At 34.2% G+C, this 15,040-nt stretch overlaps 2 protein-coding genes across 4 annotated transcripts; one reads left to right on the forward strand and one right to left on the reverse strand.

Moving 5' to 3' along the window:
- The first annotated feature begins 6,918 nt into the window (after positions 1-6,918).
- On the forward strand, positions 6,919-11,441 carry LOC126665833 (CBL-interacting serine/threonine-protein kinase 8). 3 transcript variants are annotated; one of them, XM_050358764.2, is made up of 14 exons: positions 6,919-7,530; positions 7,662-7,724; positions 7,826-7,897; positions 7,989-8,096; positions 8,177-8,251; positions 8,342-8,395; positions 8,483-8,608; positions 8,854-8,943; positions 9,356-9,478; positions 9,958-10,071; positions 10,218-10,334; positions 10,555-10,611; positions 10,701-10,775; positions 10,929-11,441. In XM_050358764.2, the coding sequence occupies exons 1-14, from the start codon at positions 7,372-7,374 to the stop codon at positions 11,028-11,030; spliced, it is 1,335 nt and encodes a 444-aa protein (XP_050214721.1). In that variant the 5' UTR covers positions 6,919-7,371; the 3' UTR covers positions 11,031-11,441. The 3 variants fall into 3 exon arrangements, with proteins under 3 accessions (XP_050214721.1, XP_055960246.1, XP_050214720.1); XM_050358763.2 differs by having other exon boundaries at positions 6,922-7,530; positions 9,952-10,071; XM_056104271.1 differs by lacking the exon at positions 10,555-10,611 and having other exon boundaries at positions 6,921-7,530; positions 9,952-10,071.
- A 135-nt stretch (positions 11,442-11,576) lies between these two features.
- LOC126665831 (putative pentatricopeptide repeat-containing protein At3g13770, mitochondrial) lies at positions 11,577-14,657 on the reverse strand. Its single transcript, XM_050358761.2, has 2 exons — positions 14,198-14,657; positions 11,577-13,956 (listed from the first exon to the last, which is right to left on the reverse strand). The coding sequence occupies exons 1-2, from the start codon at positions 14,288-14,290 to the stop codon at positions 11,686-11,688; spliced, it is 2,364 nt and encodes a 787-aa protein (XP_050214718.1). The 5' UTR covers positions 14,291-14,657; the 3' UTR covers positions 11,577-11,685.
- Positions 14,658-15,040: the final 383 nt, after the last annotated feature.

Genomic DNA, 15,040 nt, shown 5'->3' on the forward strand with positions numbered 1-15,040 from the left:
TACGTACGCTTGCGTATTTTCACCAACAAGTTTTTGGCGCCGTTGCCGGGGAAAGCGTATCTTTAACAACTAAGTTAGGATTGCTTGGCTTGTTTTAGTCTTTATTTTCTTGTTTTACGCGTGGGTTTTGTTTATTTATCTCCAGGTGCTTCTTCTATGGTGTACTTATTTAAATAAGTGTAATGGCTTGGAATCAGAATTGCGTTGTTTGTGGGAGTTTCTATCACACTGAGGCCGAATGTCCTATACTTTTTCAAGCTTCAAATGAAGATGTCAACTTTGTGGGCAGTCAATGTCAAGCTAATGATCCCTATTCCAACACGTACAATTTGGGGCTGGACAACCATCAAAAGTTTTATTGGAACAACAATTGGGGGAACTTCCATACATATCAAGACCAATGTAATTCTAATTTCAACTTTGGCGATGAACTGCAGTATTCATATGAGACTGAAGAGCATCAGAGAGCTCTAGAAGAGTCACTTTCTCGCAAGATGGATATGCTACTTGATATGATGGAAAAGAGTGATGCTGAGTTCCAAAAGATGTCTAAGATTCAGTCTGAATCTATTCACAATCTTGAGGTACAATGTACTCAATTTTCCAGTGCTTTACAAGTTGAAAACCAAAACGGGTTACTGACAACAATGGAAGCTACTCCAAAAGAACAATGCATGGACATGGAGTTGGAGTTGGAAAGCGACAAGGCATTAGTGGAATGTCATTCCATAAAGGTGTCTGCAGAGGGCGAGAAAGAACAGTGTGAGGGTAGTAATCTTGAAGCTTCAGTTCCTGACCCACTTACTTTTTCCATGAGCTTCAATGAGGAAAGTGGGGAGGAATTTGGTATTACAGTACTCTATGAGGAAATCGACAAAACCTTTGATTACAAGGATCCATTCTTAGAAGGGTTTGATTCCGAGTATGATGGAAATAATATCAAACATATGAATATGCTTAACACTCCTCCTGTTCTTTATTACAGGGACAATGATTATTCTGTATTATCTGATCTATATTTGAAGGAGCCATCAAAGGAAAGGAGGGAGAAGATGCTACCAAGACGGCTTCCTCATGTTAGGTTGTATTATTAACAACCTTACACGAAGAGTCTAGCTTTGGACTCTAACTAAAGCGCGCTTGGGAGGCAATCCCAAGGGTATCTTTCCTTTCACCCTTTACACTTTTATGTTTCAGTTATGCTTTATTTTTTTTATTTCATTGCATTGGGGACAATGCATGAACTAGTGTGAGGGTGGGGAAAACATTATGTTTTATGTTTTTAGCTTAGTTTTTGTTTTTGGTTTTCGTTTTTTGTTCATGTTTGGTATGTAGGATGATTTGTGGCGAACCTCTTTATAGATGTTTTTGTATGTCTTTTGCTTAGCATGTCATGCCTTGCTTGTTTTGTTTGTCCTCTATATCATGCCTATGCCGTATTTCTTGCCAATGTCAGAATTTTGAAATTTTATTGTTTTTGTTCCCCCTATTTAATGAGTTAGTTAAGTTGTGTTTTTGTGATTGAACAACATGTTTAGAATGACAGTCAAATAGCTGTGTCTTTTAGCCGACATGATCTAATAGGACTGAGGTGAAAATTTGTACTTCACAAATGCATAATTTATATTGAAAATCATTTTTTAGGGCATATGAACTTGGCAAGAACATTGTTGAACAACTGAATCTCTGAGCTTGTAAGCAGGATGTATAGCAAATCGTAGAGTATTCCCCAATTTGTGAGAGGTTTTGAGCCATATCGAGCATATTATTTTTATGTCTCATTTGTTGTGGTGTGAGTCAATGAATGTTAATTCTCTAGAATTTGCCATGTGTCCGTAGTAAAATTGCATGATTGGTTGAATAAATTGAAAATGATAATTGGCACCTAAGATTACCCATTTCCTTAAACTACTTTAAATAGCCTACCCAATTTCCCCTAGATAACCCAAGTTGAGCCTTAGCCTTATTTTTTGTTACACCTATGTTTACACATTTTCCTTTTCTCATTTACCTCTTTCTACCCATTTGACTTTGTCAAATTGAATAAGTATTAAAAGAACTAGTGTGAGGATGGTAAACATCCAAAGCTCGTGTTGTTAGTTGATTATCTCTTGTGCTATATGATTAGTATGCCTTGTGAAGTTAAGAAAAAAAAAAGCGAGAAAAAGAGAAAAAAAAACTTGTTGGTAAAAAAAAAGTTGAGCTTAAAAGATAAAAATTATGAAAAACAAAAGTGTAAAGCTTGAGGCATGAAAAGTAAAGAAAAAGAGATTGAAAGTGTTTATGAGCTAAGAGTTTAAGTGTTAGTTTCTTTTGATATTTTTTTAGTTTGTCAAGTCACTTTACCCATATTTGTTTATCCGTACCATACCTTAACCCAAACCCCATTACAACCCATGAAAAGTCCATTTTGATTCTTTTTATTTGATTTAATTAGTAGTGGAATTGTGGACTATTGGCAAACTTATGGTAGAATTGCATGTTTTGGCATGAGAGTTTTATTGATTACCCTTAAACACTTGTGTGTGAGAGAGTACCTTGTGAGACACATACTTCTTAGTTGCTATGCATGTTGTTTTTCCGCTCAGAGTTTGTTGTTCATCGTTGTTTTGAGATTGTTTAGACCGCCTTAGAGATTGAATTGATTTTTGAGTTATGCAAGAGTGAGTACATTTGAGTATTCTCGGTGTTATTATTTCATGTGTGAGCATTGGACATCATTATTTGTTGTTTTTCTCTTTACGTTGTTCTTCTCTAAAGCATAATTTGATTGATTCATTACTTAGGGGGGGTGAAAGTGCTTTAATTTCTTATATTCTGACATGGTTGTGGATTAGCATTTGGGCATTGTTCGGTAATTGCTTGAGGACAAGCAAAAGGTAAGTGTGAGGGTATTTGATAGGAGTAGAAATACTCCTATATTTTATGTGCTATATATGTCATATATGTGCATTTGACGTTGGTTTTGAGCTTCTTTATACTCATTTTTGTGTTTGAGCATTTCAGGCATAATGTGGAGTTTTTCATGATATTCAAGCCATTTGGAAGCCATTAGGATCATAATTGAAGCTTTGAGGAAAGTTGTGCGAAAATCCGATGAAAATAGGTGCCGAGAGCACAAGTTTCTACTTGTGGAATTGACCCCTCTTCATTGATTGAAGATTTTGGAATACTTAGAGACTTCAATCTACTTTATGTTCTTCTAAAGAAATAAAGTAGACATCCTAAGCTTTCCATAGAATCAAGAATCGACTCATTCCGACGTTTCTACACCGAGTTATGACCTTTTGAAGTTGACAGTTGTGCAGCAGAAAAAGTGCACGAACGTGTAACCTAAAGTGCACGAACGTGTACTTTGGCCGAAGGGAAATTGAAGGCGAAACTGAAGAAAAAAGTGAAAAATTGGCTAAGTGTTAGAGTGCACGAACGTGTACCTATGGAGCACGAACGTGCACCCCCAGAATCAACAAAATGTGCACGAACGTGCACCAAAGTGCACGAACGTGAACTTGAGGTTCCTGCGACATGTTTTGGACAAAAATGCCCCGAAACATTGCCAAACACCACCAAACTCGAGGGCACTTCTGGGTTTTCACTTAAACTCGACCTAAAGTCATTCTCTGAGCCAAAAGACATATAAATACCGCATTAAGACGTTGAAGGAAGGTTCGCTTAATTCGCCACATTAGACATTAGTTATTACATTAGATTAGCTTAGTTTTTGATATTCGTTCATCGTTTTAGCTTGTATTCTGGATTTTCTACATTATTGTTTTGGAATTATTGTCGATCAAGGTACGATAACTATTAAGACATTAATTTTATTGTTTCTTATTCAGCCATGAATTCTTACTACTTTATTGTTGAATTATCTTTGAATATGTGCAGCTAAACCTTTCATTAGGGATTATTAATGGGATTTATGTCTGTTTAAACGAACTGGATTTGTGGGTTGTTGTTATTACTATATTTTAATTATTGTTCTTAACGCTTGAATTTATTTGGCCAATTTATTCATTGTCGCGTGTTTTGGTTTTAGCTCGAGAGAGTAAAACTGGGATAGACCAACATAATTAAGAACATATGAGTTAATTGCGCGAGAGTGAATTGACGAGTACGTGTTCTTAGGGTTTACTTCATAAACATTAATTGATTAGTAATTTAGGTTAATCATTGTGCGAGAGTGAGTAATTAGCCTGTTACTAGTTTGTTGTCTGTTTTTGCCTGCAATTACTCGAGAGAGAATTTTAGGTGCTTACGATTAGCCTGAACTTTAGTAGAACAACCAAATCTATATTCCAATCTAATTAAACAACATAATGAAGTTAATAATCCCTGTTCTTCCCATTATTGTTAAAACCTTATTTTTGTTATAGCTTTAGTTAATTTTAGCCATAATTGTTATTTCAGTTTATTTAGTTTAATAACAACATTCAAATTATCTTTTAACTATTCAAATCGAGTTTCCTAACCAGTTGTCTTTAGAAGCTTTCTCTGTGGGTACGATATCCGGACTTCGCAGTCTGTATTACAAGTTGGCATACGTACGCTTGCGTATTTTCACCAACAATAACCTTCTTATTAAATAATTTTATTAAAAAGTAATTCAATTTTTAAACTAAATTATTCACTCGGGGAATTTGTATTTCCGTGTGCAAAGGTAAATTCTTTCATTAGCGGAATTAATAAACATAGCTTATTTTTTATAATTTAAAATAAAAAATTTTTGATATTTTCATTAGCAATTAGTTGAGGAAATCTCACAGAATATTTTGATTTAGATTTTCTTTACCACGGTATCCAGTTTTTTTAACACTTTTACATCTCATATCTTTTTTATTTTCCAAAATGACCTTTCTTAGTTTGTTAATTTCAAAAATACCTTTTTTACATTTTCGTTGACATCTTATCTCCTTTATTGATTTTGTCATTCTTGTCGGCAGCTAATCTCTGATGTTTCTATAGTGTTTTTTTACCTTTTTTATTTGGTGTGTTTATATGTATTTTTATGGTGTATTCATAGTTTTTAGTGTAAATAAACCAGTAGCATCAAAACAAAAAGTAAAAGAAGATATAGATTGAAATAATATGTAATCTAAAGAAAAAAGGACAAAATTGAAAACATAATGGACAAAGAAAAAATGTTAGTAATTAAACATATTAACATGAGATCTAAAATAATTACGTGTACAAAAAAAATCAGATTACAAATAACAGTTATGAATCTTATAAAAAAATTTACACATTCACAGAAAACGATGGAGTAAAAGAAGTATATGCTCATGACAAATTGTCGGATGCCATCATTTTTTGAACACAACACCACCAAAAAAAAAAGACGACGGTGACGTTTTATTTTTGTTGGAGTTGCATGATTTGAAAAGGAAATCAAAATAGACATAAAAAAAAATGGGGGACCTATATGATTTAAAAAGAGAAATGGAAGTAGATGGAGAAAAGAAATGGCTAAAAAAAATTAATTTTGGGAAAAAGAGGTGAAGAAAGTATTTTTATGAATAACCTATAAAACTGAATACTAAATGAAATTATCAAATGACAAGTATTTATAATTTTATTTTTAAATTAGAGTAGTTTGATGATAATTCTAATTTAGTCTACATCAAAAACTAAATAAAAATTGAAGAAAGTATATGATAAATTGGAAAAGATCAAAAGATACTAAGTAGAATAATAATTTAAATAAGTCAAACAAATTGAGTGTTTATTCTATACAACGAATCTTACGTTATTTAATAAATTAATAAATATTTACGATAAAAATATTTATTTATTATTTGTTCTTTTATTATTAAATATTCATCCATAATAAACATAATTGTTATATTGTATAACTTTCCAAACAAAATGACTAAAATGGCTTTTGTAATAAATGTGTTATATTTTCCCATCCTCCTTTTTAAATTAGGCCAAAACAAGTAAAATGCAAAATTGTCTTAACCAAAAGTCAGAACTAGTGAACAAAATAATTGTTGGTGCTGTTTCTTTTTTTTTTCCCAAGGAAAAAACACCCAATGTTGAGTGTTTTAATAATTTATAAGCTCCATACATTAATACACTTTTACATCTATAATTGTTATGTTTATTAAAATAATCATATTACATATAGTAAATTGTATACATTTGATTTTTTTTTGTTTTGCTTATAGCTAAAATCTTCTAATCTTTATACGGGAATAATTATATAATATAACAGTAGCGCCATGTTATTTGTAAAACAAATCAATGAGGCTAATATTTAATGATAAAAAATACTTAAATATTTTTTATCGCAAATGCTCATTGGCTTGTTATAAAAATGACGCGGTATAACTGATGCATGAGATAAACACTCCTTTATATAAATGTTGTTTTGAAATAAAAATAAATATGAAGTATCCAAATGCGTCAATTTTTTGATTCATCTTAATTAGAAATGATTATTAATTTATTATAAAGTAATTAGTGAAACAAATACAGAAAGGCAGGCAGAAGCTATGCCCCCAAATCATGGAAGATTGTTTTAGGGAGTCAGCTAAACAAACAATCATGGAACACTAAAGGTGTCCATTTTTAAAAAATATTATCTTTAATTTTTTATTATTTTTTGGGGTACATTCATTTTACATGATAATACAGCTTAACTCACCTAATCCAACAGATCATTCCTAGTTCATATAAAAAGTTTAATCTTCAAACACTAATCACAAGAAATGAATCAAGTTGGTTTCAAAAGATGAATTAAATTAATTAATAATAAACATTCTTTTAAAGAATATTAAATTAGTTAAACAACTCTCTAGTTTTTTAATCTCCGATTAAGATAAGAATCAGCGGTTTACCCCTTAATATAACAGTCAATGAATAATTATTTTAATAGAAAATAGGACAATTTGTATTAAACAAAATTAAGACAAAGATCAAAGTTCCCGTAGCACCTACCTCCATTAGCTTTACTCTTAAGACAAATACTAATCTTCTTCACTTTTTAGCTGTCTTAAAAAGAATTAAAGAAATTCTTCCATTTCTGACCTAACATTACCTGCATTTCATGCTCTACTTTGAATTTAAACATTAACTAATCTAATTTACTCTATCACTTTCTTCCCCAAACAAAAAAAACATAATTTCCAATCCCAAACAACAATCTAAAGCAAAAGCAAAAAGCTTGTGGTTTCTTCAGAACCAAAGCAAAGCTAAGAAATCAAGGAGCTATAGCTAAAATAGTATAAACATTGGATAGTATTTTTTTTAAAATTATAAGTTCAATTTCTCCCACAAGCGTTCGTTCTGTAGTTTTATATTTAAATAAAAAAGAAGAAGAAGCAAAGCTAAGGAAGTTTCAAGATAAGTGTTTTTGTTTCTGGAGAGAAGATGGTGGTGAGGAAAGTGGGAAAATATGAAGTAGGAAGGACAATCGGAGAAGGAACTTTCGCCAAAGTAAAATTCGCCCAAAATACGGAAACCGGCGAGAGTGTGGCCATGAAAGTTCTTGATCGCTCCACCATCATCAAACACAAGATGGTTGATCAGGTCATCTCTCTCTCTCTCTTTTTTCTTATCACTATTTTAGTCTTTATGCTTTGAATTTAGTCATGATCATGCTTCCAATTCATTGATTCAATGCCTTGTGCTCATGATCTCTTCTATGGTTTCTGTTGCAGATTAAGAGGGAGATTTCCATAATGAAGCTTGTTAGACATCCTTATGTTGTACGCTTGCACGAGGCATGGGGTTTTATTTTTATAATTCTATTATTTTCTTGGATTTTGTTAAGTTTTGAAGTCTTGTATGCCATGCTTGACACATTTTTGCTGCTTTTCTTTAGGTTTTAGCGAGTCGAACTAAGATTTATATAATCTTGGAGTTCATTACAGGCGGTGAATTGTTTGATAAAATTGTGAGTAGTTTAAGTTGTGATTTACATTTCCAGATGGATAGCTCTCCTCAGTATAAGTTTAGGTTTCATGTTTGACATGTCGATGACTCAGGTGCACCATGGACGTCTTAGTGAGGCTGAAGCTAGGAGATACTTTCAACAGCTTATTGATGGAGTGGATTATTGCCACAGTAAAGGAGTTTACCACAGAGATTTAAAGGTTTTTCTTTTAACATCTGAAATATTCGGTGTGGTTTCTGTTGCATTAGAATCTTAATGCTCTTCTCATCTTGTTTGCAGCCTGAAAATCTTTTACTCGACTCTCAAGAAAATTTAAAGATTTCAGATTTTGGCCTTAGTGCATCGCCTGAAGAAGTAAGGACTCTTGTTGTATCTTTATTTGGCATCATTATAATTGAGGAAATAACAATGACTGAATTGTTACTTGATCTTTGTTGTACGCAGGGAGTTAGCTTGCTGCGAACAACATGCGGAACTCCTAACTATGTAGCACCTGAGGTAAATGCAAGAGTGTATGAGCATACATGTTCTTGCAAGCTTATTTTTCAAAAGTGCTTTTGTTGATTTTTCATTTGTCTGCTCTAGGTACTTAGTCACAAGGGTTATGATGGTGCTGTCGCAGACGTTTGGTCCTGCGGGGTTATCCTTTATGTTCTGATGGCAGGATATCTTCCATTTGATGAACTCGATCTCACGACATTATACAGTAAGGCATGAAACTACATTGCATGTACTTTTATAATATAGTGTACAAAGTGATTTTTGTGAATGAAAGTCTAAGTATAGGCAAAACTGAATGATTGTCTTTGTATATGTCCCTCCACAGCCCAAGAAACCAAAGCAGTACTTTCTAGTGCTTAGTTTTATAAAATAGCATTCTCGCTATACTTCACTGTCATTTTTCTTGTCCAAAAGAGTTGTTGAGATTAATATATACTTTTTCAAATTTTCTGCAGATTGAGAGGGCAGAGTTTTCGTGCCCTTCATGGTTTCCTGTAGGAGCAAAATCCTTGATTCACAAAATTTTGGATCCAAAACCTGCAACTGTGAGTACTCAATGCATTGGTTTTATTTGCAATTTAAGCATCTATAGAGCATGCTTGAAAAATTGATAATAAATTAAAATAGATTAAGCCACCTTGATGAGTACATTTGGGAAAATAAATGAATGCTTAGCCAAAAAAATATAGTATTATTCTCTGACTGAACCCCATTTCTTGAGACTCCCTCTCTCTCTCTGCGCGCGCGTATATAACACACACACACACACATATATATATATATATATCCTAGTGTGCAAAATGCTAAATAATCTAGATTTTTTCTTTCGTATCATAGCTTCTGCTGCTGCCTGTAAATTGTAAATTTTATCAAAGATATTGCAGTGGATTTAATAGAATTTAAACTAATTAATGGTTTTGATTGTTTCTAAGAAGCACTCTGTCTCTATCCATGCAGCGTATAACCATTGAGCAGATAAGGGATGATGAGTGGTTTCAGAAAAGTTATGTACCTGCGAGACATACCGAGTATGAAGATGTGAACCTTGATGATGTAGATGCAGCTTTTGATGACCCAGAGGTTGGTGCAGTGCCACATGTCTTTCAATTACAGTAGGTTTTTGAAAGTTTAGCGTATCAGCCATGCTCATGGCTTATATTGCTGATCTAGCTGGTCAATCATTTGGTTGCATGCCAACAATATTAAGTCAGTCCATAATGTTTCATATACATCACATATTTTGATATGTCATAGTTGGGGACTAATAGTTTCCATAGATTCTGCTTGCCAAAATCTGGACTAAAACACACTGGCTCAAATTGCTATTTTTGTCTTCTGCTTTAATCTAAAAGAATGCTTATAATCCATTAAACTTTGTTAAATGTCCATCATGATTAACCAATCAAGCATTTAGTTCCCGTTTTGCTTGAGAGTGCCTGTCATCCACACTAAAGTTTTTTTCCTGAAAGAGATGGAATCTTTACCAGATGTTACATAATGTTTTATCGTTTAATATTCTACTCCGTTATAGGGTTCTTGATGGTTTCTTATAGGAACAGAATGCTGATGAACAGTGTGGAAATGAGGATACTGGTCCTTTGGTTCTAAATGCATTTGACATGATAATTCTGTCACAAGGATTGAACCTTGCAACACTATTTGATCGCGGAAAGGTTCGAATCATCCAGTTGCTATTATTATTCTCTTCATTGGGTTTCACCTCAAGAAAACACTTGTTCCGATAGAACAGCTTTGTATTCATTGTTTAAGTAGCCAAAACCAAAATGTGATTATTGAATTTCTATTTTGTTTCTACTAGGACTCTGTGAAGTATCAAACACGATTTGTCTCACGCAAACCAGCAAGGGTTGTGTTGTCAAGCATGGAAGTGGTTGCACAATCAATGGGTTATAAGACACATATTCGTAATTATAAGGTAGAAAGCTTGCAACTCATTATGATACTCTTGCTCTTCAGTTCTTTATTTGTTTCTTTTCAAAAATATTAGTTGGCTTACACGCTTGTAACTTCGTTATTTGGTTGTTCTTTTCAATAGTTATGCATATCTCATTTGAATTTTAGTATACAATTTGTCTAACATGACCTTGCCTAGTATTTTTACATTCTGCCTAAGAAATAAAATGTTCATTTCATAGATGAGAGTGGAAGGCCTTTCAGCTAATAAGACTTCTCTTTTCTCAGTATTTGTTGAAGTAAGCCTTCAATCCCACCTCTGAACTGCATTTTGAGCTTCTTGTTAACTACTTAATTTATATTTAAAACTTTTTTTTCGTGACCGAAGGTGTTTGAAGTCGCTCCATCGTTTCTTATGGTAGATATTCAGAAAGCAGCTGGAGACGCTGCCGAACACCTGAAGGTCAGTCATATAGTATCATCTTCATTAGCCGACATATGTGATACACCTTTCTTTAGACTTGACCTGATAATTTTTCATTTTAAATTCTGCATTTTATCATTCTTAAAACACTCAGATTGTCATTAGAAAATGTTGAGCTTTTTTCTTTTGCAGTTTTACAAGACCTTTTGTGGCAACCTTGAGGATATTATTTGGAAACCATCGAATGAATCAAGTAAATCCAGGATTACCAAGTCGAGGAGCAAAAAACGTTGATTGGACATCACAATTTCTACAACTTTGGGCATGTGTATCTGGTTTCGTTCATGCTCAAGAACTACAATAAGGTCTTTGCAACATTTGAAGTTGCAATTAGAGCTTACAAGGATCTGCTTTTGATGTTTTACCTAACATCTTCAAACTATTTCCATCTCTTCTGCGGAAGGCGAAAAAGGGTGAAGGAAAATTGGAGGAAACTGGTATTTAATGATTGTACGTGTAATGTATTTATATTTGTAGATTTTTTTGTATGGAGTTTGTTTGGTCTCCTAGAATTTCTCATGCTATTTTATAGCTGTGAGCCTGCTGAGTTTTATAGATTTCAACCAGAGTGTTGTAACCCTGTAATTTTACCCTTGATTGCAAGGACTAGTTTTTGATGATAATGGATTTTACTTTTTGGACTTACCCTTGATTGCAAGGACTATATATAGAAACTATAAAATTTTATAATTTAAAAAAAATAGAGAAAAATGCATAAAATTTCCTAATTTCTGATTGCTTTATTCATGAATAATGTATGGATCAGGAAAAGGCAAGAACTTTCTGAAGCCAATAGTTATCCCAAATATATTTTAAATTGATTTCTCTTTACTACATTACAAATGTCAAATTTGTCAAGAAAACATTGTATATGATTCAACTCACTGCATTAAAGAAGATCATCAAAATCTGCACATGAACACTGCCCATTAACAAACTTGTGAAGCCGCCTGCTATCTCTAATAATGATTTCCCTATTGCAGAGTGATGAAACAATCTTAACAAAATCATGGCAGTTTTTGCACATTGAAACACTCTTGATAACCCTTACTGGTGCACCCTTTCCCACATTCAACAACCCAAATGCAACAGCCAACCTCTCACTATGTTTCAATGCAGAAGAAAATTTATCTTTCTCCATTTCATCCTCCGCCACGTCACCATCCTCGTCCTTACCATCATCATCATCATCATCATCATCATCATCATAATCGTGATCCTGCATACATTTTGGTGGCAGGTATCCGAAATCTTTTGCTTTATCAAGCAATTCCTGCAATAAACCATACACCTCTGCATTCTGGCGACGTGAACGCCTTTTGGTTTTAAATGAATGAATCCGATCCTTTATGCTAATCCAGCTCCAATCGTTTAACTTTCCGAGTTTTTCCTCTTTCATGAATTTTCTCAACCGGGTAACATCTTGCCACCTCTCTGCAGATATGTACATATTCAACAGCATGACATAAGTCTCAGTATCTTTTGGCTTGAGCATTAGCAACTTCTCAGCAGCATAAAATCCCAGTTCTTGCTGATCATGATTTCTGCATCCTGCGATCAACAGTGACCATATGAACTCGCTAGGCTCGAAATCCATTTTCTTGACAATATCAAAAGCCTCATCTATCCGATGCATTTTCACAAACATAGCAACCAGGCATCCGTAATGGTCCATTACCGGCTTGAGTTTATATTCCTTTTGCATCATATCAAAGTATCGAAATGCTTCATCAACCATTCCAGCATGGCAACAAGCGGCGAGAACACCCACAAATGTGATCTGGTTCGGCCTTAATCCGGCTAGCCTCATATCCTCGAAAAGTTGCAGTGCTTGCTGAGAAAAACCATGCTGTGCAAAACTTGTTATCATTGTAGTCCATGAAATTAGTGTTCTCGTCGACATCTCCACAAAAACTTTACTTGCTTTCTGAATGCTTCCACACTTGGTATACATATTAACAACGGCAGTTCCCACAACTACATCCGAAAGAAATCCAGATTTGATTGTGTGAGCATGAAATTGTTCCCCTTGTTCTAATGCCAACAGCTTACTGCATACAGTCAATACACTCGACAAGGTGAATGGATCAGACTTCATGCCTGTACGATTCAGTTTTAAATAAATATGTAGCGCCTTTAATCCACTTCGGTATGCGACGAAATCATCCTTTGCAGTATCCATTGCCTGAGCATGGCCTGCAATCATCGCATTCCATGTAACCGAGTTAGTTATTTCCATCTTATCAAACAAATTCCGCGCCTCATCCATGCACCCGCATTTGAGGTACAAATACATGACAGAATTTGATATCCGTAGGTTGGATTGATAGCCACGTTTAATGCTCAACGAGTGAACCTGTCTGCCTACATTCAAAGCCAGCATCACGCAGCACAAGCTAAAAACAGTTGCAAATGTGAATTCGTTAGGCATAATATCCTCGTGAAGCATCTCATCAAAGAATTTCAAACCCTTAGCTGCATCACCATTACCACCACAAGCCGAAATTACTGCAGTCCATGAAATCACGTTTTTTTCTCGAATGCTCCGAAAAATATTAATAGAAGATTCCAAGCTACGAAAATTTGAGTATAAACTACAGAGAGAATTTCCAATACTTGAATCATAGTCAGTCAAGTACTTAATAACAAAAGCATGCAACTGTTTCCCCAATTCAATCGAATTAATCGAAGAAGAAGCGTTTAAAGCGATTCCCAGAGTGAAATTTGAAGGCAGAATCTCAGAATCCAACATATCTTGAAAAACTTCAATAGCTAAATATGGTTGAGAATTTTGAACAAACCCAGTCATGAGTGAAGTCCAAGCAACAACATTTCTTCTACTCAACTTATCAAAAACTGTTTGAGCATTGCTCATTGATCCACATTTTCCATAAACATTGACAAGAAATGTCATGAGAGAAAGATCTTGATGGGCTCCTGTTTTAATGATGTGGGCATGAATTATTTGTGTTTCTGAGATAGAATTATTGGCTATGCATTCATGTAATAGGGGAAAATAATAAGAGGGCTCAACCTTTGCTGCTTCATCATCTCTAATGAAAGACAAAGCTTCTTTAGAGTCCAAAGGCTTAATAATTGCTTCAAAATTTCCATCCAATTGAGTGTTTATTGAACCTCTTTGGTGTGGAATACTCTGGCTCTGAGATACCAAATGTAATTTGGTATTAACAACAATTCAAAAACATCAATTCAAGAATAAAAACAACAACAGCTTCATAGCTCCAATTTGGTTAACATCAAATACCCGTAAGTTAAAACACTATCCTCAAGAAATCTAACACAAAAGTAAAACTTCTTGAACATATAAATCCACTGGTTATTGTCATGAGAGAGAGAGAGAACCAGAGATACCCAAAAGAAAAGAAAAAGATTGAAAGTACCTTTTCAGTAGGAAGAGAAGAGGAGGGATGTCTTTTGAGTTCAGGTTGAAGCTTGAGAGAGCCGGTGAGAGTAACTGAAGGCAAAGAAGCCATAAAAGGAAGAGAAAATGAGTTCAGTAGCTTAGCTACCAGGATAGAATTGTGGAGGGAATAGAGGCAAGGCAGGCACCAAACTCATATCTTTTCCTATTTTAAACCCAAATTAACAACCGCTAACCGTTAAAACAACACATTACTTTAGCATATTTACACATTGCTCCCCCAAGACCTCATTAATTATACTATATCTAAAACTTTTTGCTATTTGGGTTTTCCGCCTGGCTTTGTTTTGTTGAGGGGGGGCTGACGGAGGGCAAATTCAGAGTATAATTGATCATGTCGTTTCAAAGGTCGTTTATGTTCAAACTCTAGTTCCTCAACACATAAACAGGTAGTTTAGTGAAAAGGGCTCTCGACTTATATCATAAGGTCAGGATTCGAACCCTGACTGCAATATGAAGGTAGATTTTTGAGCAAATTACTCTAAGACCCCTCACGTTTGTCATAATTCACAGTTGGGTACCCCTTGTTTGAAAATCAAACGATTTGGTACCTCAGTTTTGATTTTGTAAGCTATAAGGTTCTTCTGTTAAATATAGATACCAAATCGTTAACGGAATGAAACGTGAGGTACCAAATCGTCTGCAAACGTTTGAAAATGAGGTACCAAATCGTTAAAATAATTAAATGTGAGGTACCAAATCGTTTACATAATTGAAATTGAGGTACCAAATCGTTTGATTTTCAAACAAGAGGTACCAAACTGTGAATTATAACAAACGTGAGGGGCCTTAAAGTAATTTG

This window comes from Mercurialis annua, linkage group LG1-X, assembly GCF_937616625.2.
Source record: "Mercurialis annua linkage group LG1-X, ddMerAnnu1.2, whole genome shotgun sequence".
In the NCBI taxonomy this organism is placed as follows: domain Eukaryota; kingdom Viridiplantae; phylum Streptophyta; class Magnoliopsida; order Malpighiales; family Euphorbiaceae; genus Mercurialis; species Mercurialis annua.